Source organism: Macrobrachium rosenbergii, chromosome 43 (assembly GCF_040412425.1).
Source record: "Macrobrachium rosenbergii isolate ZJJX-2024 chromosome 43, ASM4041242v1, whole genome shotgun sequence".
NCBI classification, from domain to species: domain Eukaryota; kingdom Metazoa; phylum Arthropoda; class Malacostraca; order Decapoda; family Palaemonidae; genus Macrobrachium; species Macrobrachium rosenbergii.
In genome coordinates, this window is record NC_089783.1 from 9,200,836 (window position 1) to 9,210,942 (window position 10,107).

At 40.7% G+C, this 10,107-nt stretch overlaps 1 protein-coding gene across 1 annotated transcript; it reads right to left on the bottom strand.

Moving 5' to 3' along the window:
* Positions 1-9,314: 9,314 nt before the first annotated feature.
* LOC136828997 (uncharacterized) lies at positions 9,315-9,662 on the bottom strand. Its single transcript, XM_067087392.1, has one exon. It carries the CDS (start codon positions 9,660-9,662, stop codon positions 9,315-9,317), a length of 348 nt encoding a protein of 115 aa, XP_066943493.1.
* Positions 9,663-10,107: the final 445 nt, after the last annotated feature.

The window sequence follows — 10,107 nt, forward strand, 5'->3', positions numbered from 1 at the left end:
AACTAGATCCCACGTATCGCAGACCACACTGCGAACAAGTGAACAAGTAAACGACACAGGAATTAAGGTCCACAGGCAGAGTAGGCTTCTCTCTCAAAAGTGATCTTATTGTAAAGGATTACAGAAAACAAACCGGAAACTGATTTGAGGGAAACAATGCTTAAGCATTTCTTGTAACTTTTTCGGACCATATAGCTACTATGACCAAGGTAAGGCAATTTAATGTACTTTACATCTTTACTAGCAGTACTGTACACCGGTCTGGGACAAAACTTTTCATTTAAAAATTTTTCAGAACTTTGTAAAATACAAAAATGGGATATGAGTTTTCAGAAAAATAATTCTGGAGGAAAACCATATCTTGATGAAATAAATTAAAATCACAACAAACATTGTAGGCTCTATTAATCAAAGTGCGTATTGAGTTCATCTTATACAACTTTGGCGAAAAACTGAGGTAATTCAATCCCAAGCCAGTAAAAGTACTTTTCCTATAAACAGAGGTCTCAAATTTGCCACTATTTCTGTATACCTGTACATCTAAAAATGACAACTTATTATCCTGTTCCGTCTCACAAGTAAAAGAAATGTTAGGGTGACGAGAATTAAAATATTCAAAAAACAAATCAACATGTGATAATTCCTTAAACACAAGGAAAGTATCATCTACATACCTACAGTAATACAAAGGTTTGAAAGCACTAGGGCATTCAGACATCCAAATCCTTTCACAATAACCCATGAAGCAATCCGCATATACAGGTCCAAGGGAATTTCCATAGCTACTCCATCTATTTGATTATATAATTTACCATCAAAAGTAAAAATGCCATCAGCAGTTGCTAAATGTAATAATTTTTGCAAGTCTATTTTATTAAGTCCAAACACTGATAAATGGTTTTCACATATATTATTAAGAATAATGTCGGTTGTTTCTTTCAATGGGATATTGGTGTAAAGAGAGTTACATCGAAACTAGCCATTACAACATCTTGGTTAAAATTGAAAGAGCATAATTCTTTAACAAATTTGGAAGAATTAGATATGTTAAATTCACCTAAAGTTAGAGGGTTTAAAATTGGAACCAAAAACTTGGACAGGTTATAACTAAAAGTACCAATTGAGGAAATAATAGGTCTTAAAGGGTTTCCTATTTTATGTACCTTAGGCAGACCGTATAAATAACCAGGCTTAGACCCTGAAGCAAATAAAGAGCTATATGTAGCTTCCCAATCTTATCTCTCAGACCTCTAAGCAACCTATTTAGTTTGTCTTCTAATTTCAAAATGTGACTCATAATATCTACATTTAAAATCCTAAATTTTGTATTGTCAGAGAGTATTTCATTAATTTTATCTAAATAATCAGACCTATTCATTAATACAACACCCCTACCTTTATCTGGCTTGGTAATAACTATACTATTATCGTTCTTAAGGTTACGTAAAATATTGATTCTGTCTTTATTTAACTGATTGTCACCCTCCTTTTTCGATTAAAATTTTTGAAGGTATCGTTTGCAATTACGGAAATTTTGCTAAAAAGTGAAGTAAGGGTTTCACTGCCAAAAATGTCACAGCCTCTCAAAGTAGAACATAGTTTTTCAAAACTTAAAAAATACTTAAAGAAATTGAATTTCATGGGGATCAAAGCAAAATCAAGACCAAGAGAAAGAACTTCCTTTTCATCTGTTGTTAAATTTCTGTTAGAAAAATTAAAAATAACTTTACTACTATCTATTTTCTTATTAACGTCAACACCGAGATTTCTTAACTTAACGAAAACTTATCTCTCATGGCAGTTTAAACTTTTAGACTTTGAGGTTAAAGCACAAAAACGAAAGAAAGAGGTAGTTTTAACAGATTTGTCTTCACTAGATAGGGATTTAAAGAACAACCTTTCTTTTTTGGATTTTAAGTGTTTGTCGTCGATTTTAGATTCCAACGTTGAGAAAAAATTGGCTGATGTTAGGCTTACACACAATAGAAAGTTAAGAGTGGGTGAGGGTTCTAACATATCTGTGGAACAATAACGGTAATAGATACAGCCGCGATACTTAATTTTTCTGAAAGCTCATATTCTGGAGGTGTGCCTTTTGACTTTTGTTTTTGAAATGATAAGATTTTGAAGGTACAGTGGTCCATTCAAATTAGCCACCAAAATTCAAATTCCTTGATGCTCAGGTATGGACTGCTCACACCATTAAAAGAGATGCCGTTTTCTTAATGAGTGTGAATAACAAGTGTTGTTAGGAGAAGCTAGCTGACTTACTGTCAACTATCTATCTATCTATCTATCATAGGCAAAAAAGTGATAAAATCACAAAATGGGTAGTAAAGCCCAGCCACAAGAGAGAGATATGGAGGTCATGGGATACAAAGGAAAGGGTAGGGCATAGGGCTTTACTCCACAACCAGATAAATTATGATGAAAGAAAAGTATAAGTAAGAGTCTTTTCTTGAACAGTATAGAAAGCAAGTGCCATTATATGCACAATGCTAACCATACCTGAAGAGACAGACATTGGCACGTCTTCAAGTAATACATCTTGAAAACATATAGCAAATTATCCACTCAGAAGCGTGCGATCATATAAATGCAATGCTTCTTTGTGGGTAACATATTTGTTTTTTTTTGTTTTATTATTTTTTTTTCCTTCTTTGTCGTCGGGAATAATAAGCGAACTCATCTCGATTGTTGCTGTTGTGTAGACTAGAGTAATGTTCAACAAAAACTGGGCTGGGTCAGTGTTGGGTGGTACTTGAATCAGGCGCTCTTCTTTAATTTTCACTTCATCACTGGTGATTCGTCCAAACCAAAGCCTATTCAGTATGTGTTTCATAATGGCACTCGCTTTCTATACTGATTGAGAAAAGACTCCTACTTCTGCTTTTTGCTTTCATCACAATTTATCAGGTTGTGGAGTAAAGCCCTACACCTTACCCCTACCTTTGTATCCCCTGACTTCCACATCTGTCTCTTGTGGCTAGGTCTTACTACCCGTTTTGTGATTTCATCACTTTTCTTTTGCCTGTGATATATAGATATACATACATACACACACACATGCACGCACACTCACACACACACACACACACACACACACACACACACACATATATATATATATATATATATATATATATATATATATATATATATATATATATATATATATATATATATATATATATATATATTACATCTGTGGCCAAATGGTCGATTTCCGATACATAAATAACCTTGCTAATGGCCACAGAGACTTGAACAGGAAAAGAGCATGGAAAAGAATAGGCAAGGTCACCAAAGTGACAATCCTAGTACTTTATAATTACTTTACTTACAAATTTATTGAGTATATCAACAGTGTAAACAACACCATGACACCATTTAATAAATTCAAAATGAAAAGAACCCACTTACAAAGGGGCATAATAATAATAAAGAAGAATCTATTCCACGTGTAAATGTTGATCTAACAACGGTATTTCTAATGATGCAATTCCTGGGAATCTTGGGTCAGGAAAGACGTACACTTGAGATAGTAAAATGGGACATCACTGCTGTAGAAACAGAGAGACGTCTAATTAACACACTGCCCTAATTACCCTCTCACACAGATATATATAAATTACGGCAAGAGTCGGGAGGGAGCATTATGTTAATTTTGCTTCTGCTAATGGAGAAATTTTACTCCAATACATGGTCTTCGGGGGAACACCCAACACACACATGTTACACTGCGCTTCAGAATATAAATAAACGGAATAAAGAAATGTGAGTAAGTTCGAGAGAAAAAGAAAAAAAGATAACAGATACCAGGCAGATTCCCTTGCTTCTCAGATGTACCTTTGCAATTACGTCTATTTTTCATAAAGCAATGAGTACTGCTGTTCCTTCCTTTAGCTGCATGGCAGGACGTCCTTGTGGGTGCTGGGTTGTCTTCAGGATAGAGAGGCAATTAGGAGAAGTCCCTTTGGAGCTGGGAGGACAGCTGTGACTTCGACTATGGTTGGCTGGCTACTGACTTCTTTCGATATCCTGGCCGGTTGGACCAGGGATGTTCTCTTCAGCAGAGGAAATTCCCTCAGTACCATAGGACAGAAGACACAAAGGGGAGATGAGATTCAAAACAGGGGTGCAGTCTGAACAATGGGGCCAGGTGTTATCCCCGGAGGATTAAAACAAAAGGGAGTCATAAAAGCAGACAGAGCTAGCTACAAAGTTCCCTCTTGCTTCAACGTTTCCCTTTATTTTTTCGGAGGAATGTTCGGTTTTTCTAGAGCTTAGGGCCTGATGTTTATAACAACTCCCCCTTTTAACAGGCCTTCCTGATCCTTTTGGGTTGGAAGGGCAGTCAGAGAGGGCCGCTGCTCAAGGAATTCAATTTAATTTAAGCATAACTTGGAATACAATAAGGTTAACTAAGAAGGAGGAGCAGTGCGAGAGGGCCCTCCTGATGTAGGCACTGATGATCAGCCCTAACTAAGGCTAAGAGGGAGAATTTACTGTTTGTGGGTTAACTAAAGCTGCAACTTTATCAAATAACTAATGGAATACCACACAGAACTTATCTAATGCAGCACCATTAAAATGACTGACTAGGTCACATACACATAATATAACCCTAACATATTTGAGAATGTGAAATATAAGGGGAAATGTTGAGCTGCTCCCAAAAGTCAGTAATAATAATAAGCAAATGAAAATTTTACATCAACCTACTGGAAAGACATGCAAAAGTTTATTCTATTTAATGTTAACAATACAAACACTAATGACTTAGGTCGGAGACAACTTAGCATCCTTCTCTGGGACAGGTGCCAGGATTGCTCTATTAGTATAAGGCACTGTGACATATTGACACGAGTGCCATGACAGCTCATTGGCTCTGTTAACTACCTGGATCTTCTATGTCCCTTACGTCTCTTCTCCCTTGATTTCCACAGAGTCTTAGATCGGGGATTCCTAACTGAAACCTGGGTAGATGCCTCCAGAGGAGACTCAGAAGGCTCTTGGGCTAGGTCAGGGCCCTCAACAGGGTTACCTTCGGGACCGAGACCTGGAGTAATTAAAGGTGAGAATGGCAAAGAAGTTGCTGTGGGTGCGAGAGGCTTGCAGGTTACAAGGATCAACCCAGGCTAGGGCTGCAAGGCTGGATCAGGGGACGAGCTTCTCCTGTGGTCAGAGAATCCAGAGAAGACCCTACTGAATTTTGGGCTGGCTCTCGGCCGGACACTGGTAGCAGGGCCACGCTAGTAGACAAGAGGGGGGCTGGACCAGGATCTCCTGAATGGAGACTGGCATTGTGCTCAGGCTCTGGCACTAGGGCAGGCTCAGGAACAGGATTTGGAGATGAAACATCAGCAGCATCGCAACCAAGAGTACTGGACATCCCAGTTTGTACATTTTATAAGGAAACAGAATCTGGCTCGGGTGTTAGCTCAACGACCGGACTGGGTGGAGCATTCCACTGGCCAGGTGTAGGCACTGGCTGTGGCTCAATGGCAGGTATGGAACAAGCATCAGCACTTGGCAGAGACTCACAAGGGAAGGACTCATGGAAGGCCCAGAAAGGGACTGGAAAGAAGGGTCCTGTCCTAGGAGGAGGTCATAGCCTCCAAGAATTTTATGGGCTACTCCAAACGTGCACATCCTACTTTTCTGGGGTCTAGTGACCCTCCATCAGACTGTTGGGAGAGTCAGCCTCCAATTATCTGTGTCTTCAATAGTTATAGGCTTATTTTCTTCATTGATGGCCCCACAGGTGCCAGGATTACTCTATTAGTATAATGCACTGTGACATATTGATGCGATTGCCATGACAGCTCAGTGGCTCTGTTAACTACCTGGATCTTCTATGCCCCTTACGTCTCTTCTCTCTTGATTTCCGTAGAGCCTTAGGTCGGGGATTCCTAACTGAAACCTTGGTAGATGTCTCCAGAGGAGACTCAGAATGCTCTTGGACTAGGTCAGGGCCCTCAACAGGATTACCTTCGGGACCTAGACCTGGAGTAATTATAGGTGAGAATGGCAAAGAAGTTGCTGTGGGTGCAAGAGGCTTGCAGGTTACAAAGATCAACCCAGGCAAGGGTTGCAAGGCTGGACCATGGGACGAGCTTCTGCTGTGGTCAGAGGAATCCAGAGAAGACCCTACTGAACTTTGGGCTGGCTCTCGGCCGGACACTGGTAGCAGGGCCACGCCAGTAGACAAGAGGGGGGCTGGACCAGGATCTCCTGAATGGAGGCGACATCGTGCTCAGGCTCTGGCACTAGGGCAGGCTCAGGAATGGGATTTGGAGATGAAACACCAGCAGCATTGCAGCCAAAAGAACTGGACATCCCAGTTTGTACATTTTGTAAGGAAACAGAATCTGGCTTGGGTGTTAGGTCAACGACCGGACTGGGTGGAGCAATCCACTGGCCAGGTGTAGGCACTGGCTGTGGCTCAGTGGCAGGTATGGAATGAACATCAGCACCCGGCAGAGACTCACAGGGGAAGGACTCATAGAAGGCCCGGAAAGGGGCTGGAAAGAGGGGTCCTGTCCTAGGAGGAGGTCATAGCCTTTAAGAATTTTATCGGCTACTCCAAGTGTACACACCCTACTTTTATGGGGTCTAGTGACCCTCAATCAGACTGCTGGGAGAGTCAGCCTCCAACTGCCTGTGTCTTCAATAGTTATAGGCTTATTTTCTTCAATGATGGCCCCACAGGGTACTTTGTCTCATTTTATAAGAGAGATTTGAACTCCAGTGTCTTCAAATGCAGACCTACTGAGCACAATACCAACCTCAAGGAGGTGAAACATGAATAGGGCCCTCTGCTGGGGGCCTAAAGAGGATGAATGAGTGGCCACCAGAGCGATGATGGCGGCACTTTTCTTTCCAGGGCAATCCCTGAAATTCGCGGAATGCCCATATTTCTTACACGTGTGGCAATAAATCTGTCTATAGTTTCTATGAGGAATGGTTACAGTTCGGGTAGGCTGGGAGTTCTGGTTAGAGGGGGGCCTTTGACATGGCTTCCCCTTTAGCTTTACACTGGGCTTCTAAATGCCCTGCTTTCTTACAATAAGTACACACATGTGGCGATGAAGATGGTTCGTTTCTTGGTTGGACTGATAAGGCAGTGGGGTCAGGAGGGACTATGCACCTGTGGGAGGTACTGGAGGATGGGTGGTACGTCTCGTATGCATTTCCCATGTGGCAGCAGTCAGTGAAAAGGCTTGGCTGTTTCGCACTAATGTGTAGTTTCAAGGGGCTGGGTGCATAATGGGAGAAGTCCTCAACCTGAAGTCTATTCAGCAAGGCTTTGAACTTCTTGCACTCCAAGGCATCGATACCCCGCTGCAAGATGTGAGCTCTTTTTTAGGACCATTCGGACCAGGTTTGGCCAATCTCCTTGGGAAAACTTCGTCACCTTTACCTCTAACACTCAGGTGTATTCTCATATGGTGTTGCTACTGCCTTCCTGACCACTTCAAGGTTTCCCTTATTGCCATTTTCTAAGGAATTTAAGGCATCCTGACCCTTTCCAGCTATGTGTTTTGCGAGAATCATGGCCTTCTCAGTGTCAGTCAGATTGTGCTTAGAGAAGAGGGTTTCCACATAGTCCAGCCATGCCTCTGGCTCTCTGTTGTTCCAGCAGGGAATGAGGTGGCTGATGTTTGAGATAATGGAAGGAGTGGAGACTGGGGATGGATGTTCACCTCGGTGTTGGGCCAGTGCCATGGCACCATCCTGTTTGGATCTTACGAGCTTGAGTTCCTTCTCTTTCAAGGATAATTGATATTGGTGCTCCTTTTCCTCATGCTGTTGCTGCCTTTCCTTCTCCTTTTCTTCATGCTGTTGCTGCTTCTCTGCCTGCTTCTCCTTCTCCTCTTGTCTCACCTGTTCCAACTGCAGTCCATATTCTCTTCTTCTCTGACTTTCTTAGCTGCAGCTACTTGCTTCTGAACCCATTGGGTCAGCTGTTTTCCTTTTAATGCCATATTTTTCCCTACCTCTGTAAAGGTTTTGTACTCCTCGGCAGACATGTTGCTAATGTTTGGAGTGGGGTCTGATCTTCAGAAATTTTCAAAGTTTAAGATGGCTACGCAAGCAATTGCATGGAATAGAAAAATAGGACTCTGTCTGTGCAGAGTGTGTGTGAAAATGGTAGTGGGCTGTAGAAGACGACACTGGTAAATGGGAGAGCACCTCTGAGGCGATTCTAAATGGCAGTGTACATTGTATAGGGGACTAGAATGGAAGTGTCCCTTAAGAATGTTGACACTTGGAATGGGAATGCTCCTGTAATAAAGGTGGCATGCACAAATGTGTAATGTGAGTCCGAAGAACAGAGATATGACACACTACAAGATTTACAAGCAGGTGTGAGTGAGTTATGAATAACTAAATAAATTGAGGGACACAGGTGCAATTAATAGGTTTGCAAAGCACAAAATGTGCAGCTCGGTTCACGAGGAACGATTAGGTTAAGCTTACATGAGGTAATCAGTAGTCTAGTTAACCATACATTGGGTTGGCACTTAAAAGCAATTAATTAACCCTGCGTTACTTTACTGGAGTTTCCAAACATGAGTACTCCCCTGGGGTATTTACTCACCCCAATACAAAAATATTTAGTGTTACTATTATGTAAAATATAGTCATACTGCTGGTTCAGGATATATCTACAATCCCTGTTGAACAGTTTGAATCGCTTGTAGCTGATTGATATTAATATAAAATAGTACAAGAAAATAAATTATAAAACTAAGGAAAAACTACCAAAATGCTGATACAGATCACATTTACTTTGAAAATATTCTTGATGAATATTAACATAAAAAATTACAAAATAGCCAAATCTCCCGTACAAACTACATTAAATGAAAACTTGATCTAAAGACATAATTATTTACTAAAATTAAGCTTATTGTACATTTGTTACATAAACATAAACATGGTTTCTTTATCAAAAGTAAACACAAAATGTTTCCTTGAGTTGAAATGACAAAAAAAAGTGAGCTCGTTACATAGCATTAAATTTGTTGCATAAACTTAAACATGGTTTCTTTATCAAAAAATATTTCCATGAATTGAAATTGAAAAAAAATCAGTGTGAGCTCATTGCATATAGCATTACATTCACTCTGATTCACCACTTGCTGTATTTTTGCAATCTATGCTGCTCACAGTCATCTTATTGTGATTCTTACAAACATGTTTACTGCAAGTGCTAAATACTGTTTTCACCTTCTGGTCCTTTGACCTAGCACAAAATACACATCTCTTTGCTTGGCATTGTAATGTCTGTGAGTTTGTTGAGGTTATTGCTTCTGCAGCTTCGGGGAACAGTCTTCTGGCAGGCGAATGTTCTTGGGTCTCCTCTTTAGAGTATCCTCTAATAGCATCATGCATACTTTCTTGATGAAATTGTGGCACTTGAGTTTATTCTGTGGGCTGTGAGCATACAGGACATACGAATTCACACACACGATGTTCAGGAAAGCAAAGAACGCAGTTAGAGGCCAACGCCGGCTGTTTCTGGAAACGCTATACTTATCCATCATCATGTCGACCACAACTACTCCTCCTTTGGTTGAATTATAGAACGTGATGATTTCAGATTTCTTGTCATCACCTGTAGCTTCGTCTATCTTTGCATCATGGTGCATGCTACTAACAAGCACCACATTTTTCTTCTTGGTATGTATGAGACTAATGTAAGGTTGTCTCCAAATCCAAACATGCTGTCCACAGGAGGTCTATTCTTTGTCACCAAGAATTCTGGGGGAATCTCCCTCTTGTTCTTTCTGAAGGTCCTCACAGCAGTCAAGTTATGGTCACGAAGTAGTGATTCCACTAGTGGATAGCTGGTAAACCAATTATCAAATGTTACATTTCTAGCAGACCCAGAGATGTCAGAAATAAGTCTTGTGACCACGGCCTGTGATGAATTGTATTGCTTGTCAGCCTTGAATGGCCCATCTGGCTGTGTTCCAGCATATATCTCCATGTTACATACATAGAATGTTTTTGCATCACACAGTGCATGTATTTTGATGCCATATTTGGCTGGTTTGCTAGGGATATACTGCCTAAAGGGAAAATGGCCCCTAC